Source organism: Engraulis encrasicolus, unplaced genomic scaffold, assembly GCF_034702125.1.
Source record: "Engraulis encrasicolus isolate BLACKSEA-1 unplaced genomic scaffold, IST_EnEncr_1.0 scaffold_33_np1212, whole genome shotgun sequence".
Taxonomy (NCBI): Eukaryota; Metazoa; Chordata; class Actinopteri; order Clupeiformes; family Engraulidae; genus Engraulis; species Engraulis encrasicolus.
In genome coordinates this window covers 703,867-718,695 of record NW_026945632.1, presented here as the reverse complement: position 1 = coordinate 718,695, position 14,829 = coordinate 703,867, and the positions used below count along the sequence as shown (strand labels likewise).

At 45.3% G+C, this 14,829-nt stretch overlaps 1 protein-coding gene across 1 annotated transcript; it reads right to left on the bottom strand.

Moving 5' to 3' along the window:
- Positions 1–8,082: 8,082 nt before the first annotated feature.
- Positions 8,083–12,037, bottom strand: LOC134443523 (left-right determination factor 2-like). The gene is made up of 4 exons (XM_063193285.1): positions 11,764–12,037; positions 10,051–10,297; positions 9,432–9,704; positions 8,083–8,461 (listed from the first exon to the last, which is right to left on the bottom strand). The coding sequence occupies exons 1-4, from the start codon at positions 12,035–12,037 to the stop codon at positions 8,083–8,085; spliced, it is 1,173 nt and encodes a 390-aa protein (XP_063049355.1).
- Positions 12,038–14,829: the final 2,792 nt, after the last annotated feature.

Here is a 14,829-nt window from a genome sequence, read left to right as displayed (position 1 = left end):
CTCTCTGATGCCCTGTCAAATGGCCTTGCCCCTAAAATGGCGAAATTCCAGGCCTGGATGAGACGCATTCTACTGGCGTTCTACGTCCTACTAAGAGGGAGGATACAAAGGCTGACATCATCCCCGGAGACTCATCACACCTAATAATCACTCCGCCCCGCCGTGGCTAGAATGTAACCAGGGCCGCACATTTTAATTGTGGCAGTCGAGGTGAGGAGTACCCTAGTTCTCACCGACGGGGCGTGTGTGTACACAAACTACCGTCTGGTAGCACTGCCGTTAATATGCTCTTCTCGAGTCAGAAAATAATATATATATATAATAATTAATGGCAGCGCTACCAGACGGTAGTGTGTGTAGCTCCACTCCACCAGTCCTCCACTCCACCGCTCCAGAGCTACACACACACACTGTAGGTTTGAACCAGGCTAGGTGAGGGGTGGAGTGGAGTGGAGTGTACTTGTAGGGTGCATCCCAATATGTGACCTTGCCTCCTCCACTTGCGCTTGTCTCCTCGTCCCGCCTCCTGGCCCCTCCTTCGTGGAGAAAACGATAAAGTTTCTCAGCCGTCAGCCTCGCCACAACAACTTTTGAGGGACTATTTTTCATTCACTATCCCAATTGTAAATGAGGAAAAGACTTTACAATTCAGCTTTTGCAAGATATTGAAATATAATGCTGTTGTCAGTGATGTCATCATGACGAGAAGCGAGTGGAGGAGGCAAGGTCCCATATTGAAATGCACTCGTAGTCTTCATGCTGTCTTGAGGAGTGGAGTGTAACAGTGTTGCCAGATTGGGCGGTTTCCCGCACAGTTGGGTTGCTTAGGAGGGCTGCCTGCAGGCATTTTGGCATTTGGGGCCTTACGTCCATTAAAATTAATAGAAGTAGGTCAAATTTGGCGACATGTAGTGCTTCCAGGCGGGTTTTGAGCATCTTTTGGGCAGTCAGCAGTCACATCTGGCAACCCTGGAGTGTAGTGCAGTGGGGTGTCTTCTCTCGCGTATTTTAGTGCCTCAGGGATGACAAGAGGAGGTGTGTGTGTGCGTGTTTGTGTGTGTGTGTGCGCGCGCGCGTGTGTGTGTGATCACAAGACGACTTGCAGCTTGAGCCACAAGAACTCCTTAGCTCTAAAACGCACTGGGACCCAACGTACACACACACACACACACACACACACACACAGGGGACTAACGCGATAGTGCTAAAGCCCACTGATACACGTACACACACACACACACACACACACACACACAGGGGACTCACGCGATAGTGCTAAAACCCACTGGTACACACACACACACACACACACACACACAAGGGACTCACGCGATAGTGCTAAAACCCACTGGTACACACACACACACACACACAGCGACACACACAGAGTAATTTCATAGTGCTAAAACCCACTGGACTGCTTACATCGCAACAGCTGCTCCAGACGTGTGTGTGTGAGTCTGTGTGTGTGTGTGTGTGTGTGTCATGCTACCAGCATAAGTGTTGAGTAGGTGGCAGGGGTATCATGTTTGACTGATGTCTTGCTATTCATAGGAGTGTGTGTGTGTGCGCATGTATGTGTGTGTGTGTATGCTAACAGAACTGATGGTCAAGACATGGGGACACGTCAGCTTCTCAAGTAGAACATTGAGAACATGCAGGATTCCGGAGTAGAACATTGAGAACATGCAGGGTTCCGGAGTAGAACATTGAGAACATGCAGGGTTCTCAAGTAGTCCCGACCAGGTGACGTGGCTGTGGCAGACAGGTGTGTGTTTGTGCGTGCGTACGTGTGTGTGTGTGTCGTGCGTACGTGTGTGTGTGTGTTCATGTGTGTGTGTGTGTGTTGCCCCTGTGACTCAGAGAGAAAGCTGTTGATCCCAAAGCCTCATAAGGAAAGTGTGTGTGTGTGCGCTCGCGCATGTCTGTGTGTGTGTGTCTGTGTGTGCGCTCGCGCTTGTGTGTGTGTGTGCTTGTGTGTGTGTGTGTGTTCTAGAGCTAGCTGCACATGGACTGATCAGAAGGCAATAAAGATGTCAACATTCCATCCCCTGACTCCTGTCCTGATTGCTACAGTGGCCTCGGTTACATTAGTCTTGTTTTCATGAGAGTGTACATTAGTCTCGTTTTCATGGGAGTTTCCATTAGTTTTATTTTCATGGTAGTTCACATTTGTCTTATTTTCATGGGAGTTTATTTGTCTTATTTTCATGGTCGTTTATTAGTCTTATTTTCATGGTAGATTTCATTAGTCTTATTTTCATGTAGTTTACATTTGTCAGACTTCTCTTCAGGTTATTTTGAAACACCTGGCGAGCAGAGGTGTCAAAAGTTAACCCTAGGGTGGAGATTCCTCTCAACCTCCAAGCAAAGTGTATTGGACAGTCCAGTCCACACACACACAGTCTTTCATTGTGATAAGCAGGGGAAAAAAACATAATTGTTATTGTTAATATTTTTTCTGGTTTTAACCAGATTGGTAACTTTACAAAGCCTTCAAAAAACAAACCCTGCTTTCTGAATGAACACACCAATAGTTCAAAGAAACTCCCGCACACTGACCATTTCGCTGTTCTTTCTTTAATAAACGACGTTTCGGTACTAGACCTTCATCAGGCAATCTCTTTCATTCATCTCAACACAGGCTTTTTCAAAACTTGGTTGACAGATAGCGGACCAATCAGGTCCGACGTTAGAATCACGTCACTCATTCACAGAAAGACGCAACCACAGTGGTGGGTGCTTTGAATAGGCTAGTATAGTGTAGGCCTACATGAACACTGTTAGAGCATTGCACAGAAGATGATAGAACAAAAAACAAAAATAATACACACCGCCTCAAACTCACAAACTGCAATGCACACTACACTATTTATTGATGTTATTTCTCAGTATTCTCATATATTCAAGACAGGCACCACATCTTGCATGGAGTGTTTTTTTTAAATTGCGCAGTGGGTTTTTTAATGTGCAATAAAGAACCCCTGCGGCCGCAGTCCTAAAAAAAATTGTGCTGAACATTTGGGCCAGCACCCTCAGAATCAAAGAGTGAAGTTTGCTGAAAACGGACTTTTCAGTATTATTCTATGTATTTAACCCATTGACGCCTATGGCGCCTGCAAAAAAGGGTGCTGAATGCCTGAGCCCTTTTAAAGAAATGCTGCCTTCAGTCTATAAAGACCTAAATATCTTGGCTTTTAGTTGCATTTAAACGCTAAGACCGTCACCTTTCATTCATCTCAAACAAACAGAGATTTTTTATAAAGTTGTCTCAAATCTCATGAGCCTGAATGTTGCGTAATGCAGCTCCAGGCGACAGGGCCAATGTTGCGGGTTAAGTATAGATGTTCTAATCTCAGTTCTCATTATTATTCTATGTATTTTATTATAGATGTTATAATCTGAGTACTCTGTATTATTCTTGCCTCTTCACACTCATGAGATGGTGGGTGCCTCCCGCTACTCCACAGTGGAGGGGTCCACTCTACTCTATTCTGCTACACGCCCCCATGGCGCCCTCTGCTGGACAGAAGATGGCAAAGACTGTTAAAAAAGATGAGTGAACGCCGAATTGGGAAATTTCACCTCCCATTGAGTGCGTTGCAATATGAGACCTTGCCTCCTCCACTTGCTTGTCTCCTCGTACCAGGAAGTAACATGTCATGATGACATCACTGACAACAGCATTATATTTCAATTTCTTGCAAAAGCTCAATTGTAGAGTCTTTTTCTCACTTGCAATTGGGATGGTGAATGAAAAACAGTCCCTCAAAAGTTGTTGTGGCTAGGCTGACAGCTGGGAAACTTCATCGTTTTCTCCTCAGAGGAGGGGACAGGAGGCGGGACGAGGAGACAAGCACAAGTGGAGGAGCCAGTTACTCCATTGTACCTAATGAGGTTGATAGAATATGTTGTTACTGAAAAACACACAAAAAAACACCAATAACTTGATCCAACCGGTTAGCTGATCGTAAGACAAGTTTTTTTGTCCAATAATATTGCTAGATTTTACATCAATAGTTTGTCCGCTATATTATAATATTGCTAGAAATCCCATCTGTTAGCTGTTAGCTGTTAACCTGTGGATTTCCCGTTTTTAAAGTTCCTTTTTTTCTTCCGCGACCCCCCAGTTTGGGAACCACTACTTTTACTTCATGTTTGTTTGCTTAAAGGGACACTGTGAGATTTTTTATCCATGGTCCGCCATTTTGAATATCCAAAAATAGCCATTTTTAGCTGCAAAAACGACTACTTGGCCCATACTAGAAAATATTTGTTTATTACTTAGTAAGCTTTCATGTAAAGATCAAATCTGGTGATAGCCAACCCAGTTTCAATGAGCAGCATAATTGCAGTACCTTTTTTTTGACCATTTCTTGCACAGTGTCCCTTTAATCAGTCCCCCCAGGAAATCGCGATGTTGCGATCGCGTCGTTTTTCGCAACTTCAATGAATTCCCGCGAATTCTGCGCGAGAGCGCAACTTTAACCAATCACCGCGATTTCCCGCAACTTTGAACACTTTGAACCAATCCATGTTGCGCTGACTTCACTGACGTCGACAAACTTCCTTTCAAAAAGGATAATAGAGCTCGAAAGTGATGTCACTTCCCCCAATTTCATGGGACCTCAATTGCGTCTTTAGCCGAAAATCGTAGCATGTAATCCAATGGCGGTATTAAAATGGCATTTCGATCCCCTTCGAGTTGTGCCACGAGCTCCATATATGTTGTTTCTGATATTTTTGCTTAATTTTTCGTATGAACCCCTAAACTTTTTAGAAAGCTGTGTTTCTTCACATTTTTCATGCCGACGGCTTCGGAACAAAACATTGATACTTCTGCTTGAATAATCTTTATCTATCCTCTTAAACAGCATATTTGGAGCCCAGCGCATATCATGACTGAGATCAGAAGATATTTACTCGCTACCATGTTGTTAGATGGTCAACTGAGGTCCCGTGAAACGCGGAACTAAGGGGCGGGACTTTCGAGCTCTATACAATAAAAAATACAATAAAAAAGTAATCTAGCAATCAGTCCCAGCACTTGTAGGTGAGGGGGGAAAAAACTAATAAATACGAATGTAGGAAACGCCATGTTCTCATTGCGCGTCTGCTCGCATGGTCACAGGAGGGAAAATGTAGGCCTATGACTTCTAGTCTGGCATAACCAATAGGCCTACATTTTTAAAATGTGGTAGGCCTACATAAATATATAGCCTAATTAACACTTGACAGTCATCTAGGCTACATTAGGCTACGCCAAGTATAGGGCTCCTACAACAAGATGTGTTTTCTTTTTTCTAAAGCGGTCCACCTGCTGGACCACTTTGGTGTTTGACTTGTGCGCATACAGAAGGCAACATTTTCCCTCCGAATTGAGATGCGCAAATGCCTTGTCCACAACAAAGCAGTAATTTCCATCCTTCATTGTGAATGCTGCGTGCGTGCCTGGCCGATATAGTAATCTCTTTCGCGCAAATTGGGCTATGGCTGGAATCACGTTATCACAGGGTTCACGTTAGCCGGCTGTGGCCGGACATTGGCCGTTTGCATGCATGAATGACCGGCAAAATAAAATGTGGCCGGACAAAATGTCCGACAAAAATGACTGCAATCAGTCAGTAAATAATATTAGCTCATTTTAAATAGGCCTACTTAACGTTACAAAAGACCAGTAGGCCTAATATGAAACTGAACAAAACTGAAAATATTTGTGAATAGCCTATGTAAATGAACTTGTCATAAGCAGCACGCAATATTGCTTGCGCTCTCGTCCCCACCGTCGTTGTCCCCAATCACGTTATGCTTATAATCACTTGACTCACGCTGGCTGCTGTGCTGTCGAGGAACGATTCTGTTTTGTTGTGGGCTATTTTTTACCAATATAGGCCTATCAGTGAACACAACAAAGGGCATTGCATTTGCAAAACCGTTTCATGCCCTTTGAGAAGTCAAGCCTAACAGTTTGGGACTCAATGGCATGCGCAGCATTGAATCACTTTCACTTTTACCTCTGCTGAAAAATGGTGGTGGATCTCCAAGTAGGCTACAGCCTACAGAGGGTCAAGTTAAACATTCCAGAGAACGATGGACTCGCCAGAAGTCCCAGTGAAAGTGCATGCAGGGCTTTATAACTGTTTTCATCACCGGCCAAAACGTGTAGCCCATATGAGCATCGTTGACAGCTGAGACCTCCGTTCTGCAGGCGACGTGGTGTTTTATAGGCCTAGATAACAATGTCGTCGTCTTTTATATTCACAAGAGCACCAAAATTAATATAATTTCTGAGCATTATTCAGCAAGCACCCTTCACAAAAGGAAATATGTGAACTCCATCCTCGTTACATTGAATGATGATCATCAGCCGGACGGCGCGGGAGAACCAAAAAAAAAACCTAGGCTATGCCTTCTTTCGAAAGCGACCCCTCTCTCTGCTTTTATTTGTGTTGCTTTTGACAAGCTTGAAAATTAAACGCCGACACAGGCAGGCTATGTGTAGCAGACGACTCACATTAACCAGGATTTCAGTCAGTTCCTGTCGCGCAGCCTCTTCAACTGGGTGGACATGCCCAATTCCGCCCGCCTAGTTAATTATGTATCCACTTTTTAAAGTCAGGAATGGATATCGACATGATACGAAGTTTGTATGCTTACAATTTGAAACGGTGATGACATTTAAAACAGAGTCAAACGGCCATAAACAGCATTGTAATGAAGGGTGTCGTGGCAGCATGAAAGAGATGGAACTTTTCACGACGACATTCTGGCTAAAAACTCGCCCAGGCAGCTTCCCTGCTTTGCCTAAGAACCAAAATTATAATATAAAAATGGAAATAATATAAAAACACCAGAGGACTGGAATGTGGCAGTGTCCTTTACTTTCAAGCGTGGGGAAGCACATTAAAAATCGCAACAAAAATCGCACCTTTCACTTCATGCCGCAACAAAATCGCAACAACACAGTAAGAAGCTCCGCAACTTTTATCGCGATTTTCTGGAAATCCTCCTGCACCATCTGGCAATTCTGACCGCGATTTCTTGAGAAAATGCCCGCGATTTCCTGGTGGGACTGTTTAATGTTCAATACTTCAAAAGAAAGAAGTCTACCGCACACTTTCTTGACTTAATGCTCGCTTATTTAGAGCGAACAACGCGTTTCAACTCAGTGCGTCATCGGGCTCGCTCAGGTATATTGCTTAATGTTCACTACTTCATCTTGAATCTCTGCCATTGAGCCATCTCAAGAAAATACAGCAGATTATTTAATTATTGGAAAGAACATGTCAACACAAACACTTTGGAAAATAAAATCATTTTATTTTTTCAACATAACACTTAGCTGTGTGACAGTGACACTCGTTGAAAAAATAACAGCATGCAAAAAAATATAAATTTCTTATTAATTATTTTTTAAGTGCTCGTGCATTATATATATATGGTGCGTAGTCTTCACTGCAGAGGATTACATCACATTACACTTAGCTGACGCTTTCATCCAAAGCAACATACAGATATGACAGGGTATTGGTTACAGTCCCTGGAGCAGCAGTGTGGGGTTAGGTGCCTCGATACAGGGTATTGGTTACAGTCCCTGGAGCAGTGTAGGGTTAGGTGCGTTGCTCAAGGGCACTTCAGCCATGGATGGAGGTGTAGGGGTCAAGTGGGATTCGAGCTAACAACCCTCATGTTGAAGACCGCAGCTGCCTGTGCTGCCTTAGTGTTCCATCACAGGGGCGGCTCTAGACATGGGCCAGGGTGGGCCAGGGCCCCAGGGCCCCCGTAGATCTCCTCCTGGCCCTATGACTGCGATAAAACGGAGGCATTGTCTGTGAGTGTGTGTGTGTGTGTTTCTATATGCTATATGGAGGCGTGATCGGTGTCTGTGTGCGTGTGTGCGTGTGTGTTTCTCGCCGCGCTATACAGAGGCGTGATCGGTGTCTGTGTGCGTGTGTGTGTGTGTTTCTCGCCGCGCTATACAGAGACTGTGTGTGCGTGCGTGCGTGCGTGCGTGCGTGCGTACGTGCGTGTGTGTGTGTGTGTGTGTGTGTGTGTGTGTGTGTGTGTGTCTCTCTCTCCGCCCTATACGGAGGCATTGTCGGTGGTGCATCCGCACTTCTCCACGATCATGTTGGGGAACTCGGCCACCTCGATCTCGGCGTGATCGCCCCTCTTCACCAGGTACATGATGGGCAGCGGAGCGCTCTCAACGGCCGCGCACGTGCGCTGCAGCTGTTGATGTCCGTATCCTCCTCCGTAGCTGCGGCCGGGGGCGGGGCCGGACGCGGGCTGCTTGCATCCTCCGGCACAACGGAAGGCCTGGTACCCCACGGGCTCGATGATCCAGTACTGGGTCCAGCTTAGCTCCCGGAAGTTGATGAAGTGTTCCTCCCGGCAGCAGCGGGACCGGCCACCACCGCTCGAGGAGCTCGACTTGGCCGAGTTACAGTCACCACTGGACCTGCACACACAGCAGACACAAACGGACATTTTGTTAGTTAGGAACAGTGTTTCTCAAACTTTTTTTTAGGCGAGGCACCCTTTCAAATCATGAAAAATGTCAAGGCACCCCAAACCAACAAGCCGTAACATGGCATTGCATCCGATACCAAAAGTAACACATCTTGAGACGTCACATGACCTACATTGGAAGTTGCAGCTGACTGGGGCGACCTATATTCACTTTATTGTGCGCAAATGGCAGATGAAAGATTCCAGTGACTAGCATTAACTTATACAATTTAGACAAATATGTATTATATTACATAATTGTATTTATCAGCCACGTTTCCGCGGCACCCCTGAGGGTGGCCCGCAGCACCCCAGGGTGCCCCGGCACCCCTGTTGTGTGTGTGCGTGCGTGCGTGCGTGTGTGTGTGTGTGTGTGTGTGTGTGTGCGTGTGCATGGCTGGATTGGCCATAAGGCATACAGGGCATTTTCCCGGTGGACTGGTGATGATTTTGGCCTGCTCTCCCTCCATGTAGTGGAATCAGAGTGCTCATGCCGTTACAGCAGTCCTCTGTCTCCGAGTCAGGTTTAAATATTCACAAATTTGTTTCCACTATATAGTCTGTTTGGAAGGTACAACTGCAAAGATTAATAAGGCAAAGGAAACCACTGTTAACACTTGGATGGGCATAGCTGCTGCCCTTAAAGACCTTCTGTGAAGACTTTGAGTTTGCTGCCAGCACGAGTGTTATGTATTTTTATTTTATTTTATTTTGTACTCTTATCCATAAGGTACCTCTTTGATACCTCTCTGATGTATAATTTTTTTTTAAATATGTTAAAAAGACAATCACAAAAAAAGCATCAATTTGGCTCAAATTGTGGTCCAAATAGCTCGTAATAAATGACTACAAATGACTAAATGACTACAAATTATCCCTGTGTGTGTGTGCCGGTGTGTGTGTGTTTTCCAAGTGCTTACCCAAATTCGTCGAGGTCCAGGGTAAAGAGCACCAGGTCTGGTTTCTTGACCCCGGAGCTCGAGACGCCATCGCCATCTCCATCTCCATCTCCGTCTCCGGTAGCGAAGCGCACGCTCTTGGCCAGCTCGGCCGCGTGGCTGCCGGGCCGCTCGCCCTCGATCCACACCTGCAGGTGCAGCGGCGTCTGGCGCCCCGATCTAGACTTGGCCCAGTACTGCACTGCCTGCGTCACGTCGAAGCTCGTCCACCCAGACTCGTAAATGGGAACCAGCCTGTTCATTCAATGACGACAAAAAGCCAACAGTGAATACCTGGCGCCCATTCCCATCTCATGGCATAGGTGAACACTAACAGTGAATACAGTGGTGTAGTCTACGTAGAACGCAGGTATACGGAGTATACCCCCTTCAAAAATTCAGGGATTTCAGTATACTCACTTAAAATTGATTGATCCATTATTTTGAATAGCACAAATGTATACAGTATACCCACTTCAAAAGATGCTCCAATATACAGTATACCCACCACAAAAAGTAGACTACACACCACTGAGTGGATACCATTGAATAGCCATGAAACTACAGAAATATCCCACATGAAATCGGGAAATGAATGTACCTGGAATCTACAAGTGACGTCGTGTTCTTGCCGCCCTTGAGCGCGTGCACCCAGTAGATGCTCACGCGGGCATTCTTGACCGGCCGCGCGCTCCTCTTCTGCACCTGCAGTGGCGCGTGGCGCGCGGGCGTTCTGAAGAGCTTGAGTTCCGCCATGGTCACCTCGCTGTTTCCGGGTATTCTGCTGGACATGTCGAAGGTCAGGTGCTGCCGCGTGGTGTCCGAATACACAACATCTCCAGAGATATCTGCGGAACACGTACAGCAATGAAGCAATGAAAGGCTATAAACCAGGTGTCACCAACGTTGTGCCCGCGGGCGCCAGGTAGCCCTCCAGGAGCTTCTGAGGTGCCCACCAAGGATGTTATTAAACAGTGACGACAACCAGATTTTAGTCACAGTTAATGCTTTTCTTAATTTAATTAATTTAAATATGAGATTATTTATTCTTTATAACCTATAAGCAAATTGTCATTTAATAATAGTGTGATTTGAGAATGATTCCAAGACATCAGTAGAGGATTTTGAACAAAAGTAGCCCTCGGGTAGCCCTCAGTAGCCCGCGGGTAACCCTTGGTAGCCCTCAGACCCAGAAAGGTTGGGGGTGTCGTGCCGAAAAGCGAGTGCCTGCCAGAATCTGAGTGCCCTCATTGAAACCAATGACCAATTTTTCAGATATTTTTTACCCATTTTTGCAGATAAATCTGACACAATTTAAGATGGAAAGCCTATCAATAAAGCATCTGCATTCCTTCTGGAAGTATTACAAAGAACTGGTTACAATTTCGGTATTATTTCCATAAAAGAATCGAAGAATTGTCATAACAAATGTTACAGTTTCATTCAAATAGCTCATATTAAGTGGAGGACGAGTAATGTTTCATAAGCATATTTTTAGTTCATAAATTATGTAATTCATTCTGCTAAAATGTGTATAATTGTCTCTCAAAAAAATTCATTGGTTTCAATGAGGGCACTCAGATTCTGGCAGGCACTCGCTTTTCGGCACGACAGGGACCCTTATAGTATAAACTAAGCTCTCAACACATGTTATTACAAAGGAACATAGTGTTATTTTTCCTCTGTGTTGCGTTGCGTTGCGTTATCAACCCACGAATATAATAATGAGCCAAAAAAAAAAAACAACCTGCACGGTCTGGTGCAATATTTCATTGCATGGCACATTTTTGTGCAATTTCTCAAAAGATTAAAATGCATATAATAAAAACACATGGCGAAATGTCGTGTAATTTCAAACAAAACAAAAAAACAAAGCACAACTGAAAGATAGGGCCTACTTTGTGCCTATTTCTTTCAAATGCATATAGCCTAATAAAATGAAATCACATGGAGAGATGCCGTGTAAATAAAACACACAAGTGAAAGATGGCATTGCAAGTGTGTCTGTGTCAATGTGTTCTTTTTCTCGCTGCTTTTAGTTGATCAACTTTTTAACTTTTATTGTCTGAGCACTTTGAGCTGCAGTCTTTGTAGGCTTTGTAGGTTAACAAATAAAATAGTTAAAATAATGTGTAGCTGTAAAAATGACTGTACTTGGACCATACTAGAAAATATTTGTTTATTACTTAGTAAACTTTCATGTTAAGATCAAATTTGGTAATAGGCAGCCCAATTTCAATGAGCAGCATAGTTGCAGTACCTTTTTTGACCATTTCCTGCACAGATTCCCTTTAAATTATTATTTGCAACATACCTGCACTGCCGTGGATGCCTCGCAGGATTCCCGCCAGACTGGGCACGGCGCGTCGGCGTCTGCGCGTGTTGTGCAGTTTTAGCATGGAGAGGTACTTATTCCGGATGTGCGCGGAGACCACCACGCTCTCCAGATCCCGCTTCTCGAGCCTCGGCAGCTCTGAGAGCCCCAGTTTCTCAAGCATCGCGTCCCTCATCATGTCCTCGTCAGTAAATCCCAAAACAGTTGAGGAGCAGAGAGAGGTGAGGAGAGGAAGAAGAAGCCACACCATCATCATCATCACCACCGACGCGGCCATCCTTTCCAGAATCTGTAGAATGCAACCTTCAACGGCAATGACGAATAAACTCTTCAATCTGGAAACTTGAATATTGAATCTTTTCCACACAGTGGCGTTGCCTTCAATAACAATGACACTAAAACTCTTGAATGTTGGATATTTCCAGTGTCTGTTGAGCGCAACCGCTGTCTGTGTCCCACAGATGATGTGAGTTAGGAGTGTCGATGAGGGTGCTGTCCTCCGAGCCTTTTATACCCACCCACCCGGGCCTGCCAGCCAACCCGACAAACACTTAACAAGTCCTCTAAGGGAGGGGCTCTGTGTGTGTGTGTGTGTGTGTGTGTGGGGGGGGGGGGTCTATAGGGAATGTCAGACGGCAAGATACTGTATCAGATGATGATGATCCATTTGCGGGCCATTGGCTGGTCGTTAACCTTGTAAGCAGCAGTCTTGTTAGCCCCTAATCGAAACGTCTGAATTGTCATCAGACCGTCTTATGATTTAAAGTAACTAAACTAATGGCCGATCGAGGTGTGTCTGGAGGACGGACGCTGATGTGTTGTTTTTATTTCAAAGTAAGTAGACATACAGGCTTACTTATATAGGCCTACTTCAAAATTAACAGTAGCCCATGTGTGCTTACTGCAATCCACAAAGTGGCACGGCGAAGACGCATTTCAAGCAGAACACCCCCCTCCCCCCCTTCTGCGCAAGTAAACACACCATCCACCACAGCCCGAAAAGCACTAAATAATGCTGTGTCTCGGATGGTGCACTTCTGCACCCCGGACACTATGTTTCAGTGCGTAATTAATACGCCATACCAAAGTCTGTTCCCATACGCACTAAATCACGAACACTAAAGTGCCCAAGTGCACCTTGAGATTCGGAATAATGGTTTCCCCCCACATTTATAAGTGCAACAGCATAGTGTCCGGAAGGCTTGCACGCCAGATACCGGTACTACAGTCCATTCTCTTTATAATAGAGCTGACGGTTGACTGGAATATTTAGGAGCAAAGACATTTCATGACTGGGTGGGTTTGTATCACAGGTGGAAGCATCCTTTGACAAATTCACACTGGAATTCACTGAGGCTCATTCATTGACGACGTTTGTTAAATATATGTAAGTTTTATACAAATTTGGCCAGGCCAGGTGACATTAGAACACCTGCTTCTGGTCATTTGGATGGATGGGTGAGCGAATAGACAACTTTTTTTTGGCAAGTGGTCTTTGTATTTTGTCCTATGTCCTCAAGTATGCATATGTGTTCTAAGGTTGAAAGATTCCTTTCAAGTCCTCCTACTTGTCCAGCACTTTGGACAGCTACCTCTGTTGTGTTTTAAGTGCTTTATAAATAAAATTGACTTGACTTGACTTGACTAACTTTGGTAATAAAGTGTACACTGCGCACAGACAGACTTCTTTGTGAATTCCGTCCAGACGATCTGCGGCTGTTCTACTCTGGTGGTCCATTCAACAAGGGTTGGACATGGATAAGGTCTGAAGTGTAGTGTGTGTATTCTTAAATAAGCTTTCAGTGGAGAAATTACGAGGCGCGTTTGGCCTAATCAGACTGCCGCGTAAAGGGCCTCTCCTCTCCTGTCCTCTCCTCTCCTCTCCTCGGCACGGCGATGTGGATTGTGGATGTCCGGGGCTATCGGGAACTATTCTGAGATACACCTTGCCTTTTTAGTCGCTGTAGCGCGGAGGACACGTGTGTGTGTGTGTGTGTGTGTGTGTGTGTGTGTGTGTGTGTGTGTGTGTGTGTGTGTGTGTGTGCGTGCGTGCGTGCGTGCGTGCGTGCGTGTGTGTGTGTGTGTCGAGGCTCCTTTGTGTATTGGCCCAGGCAGCCGCGCGCCCTTGAGATGTCAGGAAGGCCCGGTGTGTGTGTGTGTGTGTGTGTGTGTGTGTGTGTGTGTGTGTGTGTGTGTGTGTGTGTGTGTGTGTGTGTGTGTGTGTGTGTGTGTGTGTGTGTGTGTGTGTGTGTGTGTGTGTGCCCAGTGCCTGATCAACACGAGTCAGACAACTAACTAAACACGCGCTAACAGCAAACATCATGCTAATCGCGTTATGAGCAGTGTGTGTCTATTTACTAAGTTGGGGAATATGGTCGGCTACACATGTAGTGTTTTACCAGTAAACACGCCGCTAACAGACATACACATACCAACGCTGCCTGTGTGGCCTCTCGGTCAGCTGCTCTACACACTTACATTTAAATGGATTTGCTTTCCTCTTCGACCTCCGCTTGCTTGGAACGGATGGAGAACGCAGCCGAGAACGACACCGGCTGAGCAGACACCTGCACATGGGAGGCTACAGAAATCTCTCTCTCTCTCTCTCTCTCTCTCTCTCTCTCTCTCTCTCTCTCTCTCTCTCTCTCTCTCTCTCTCTCTCTCTCTCTCTCTCTCTCTCTCTCTCTCTCATAAATAGGAAAAGCATCTGTGATTTTTGTGTAAGTCTGTTGCTTAATGATGTTCGGATGACTGCCGTTTGGGGAGAGAACACACCAAACAATCAACCTGTTTTTAATTATGGACCTAGGCTACTGGTTGTATATTCCAGTCTTGTTGAATTAGCCGCATGCTGTCGAATTACAACGTGCAAATAGTTGCGGACATGAAACTAAATATTGGCGTCTTCTTACCATAAGCAAATACATCATTGAGCTGCAACATTAAGTGACCGGATTAATGCGTATTTGCGTATTTGCCTGGCAACATAGAAACTTGACGCATCCAGCGCCATTTATTCCAGTTTTCTCAGCCTATAATGTCTCT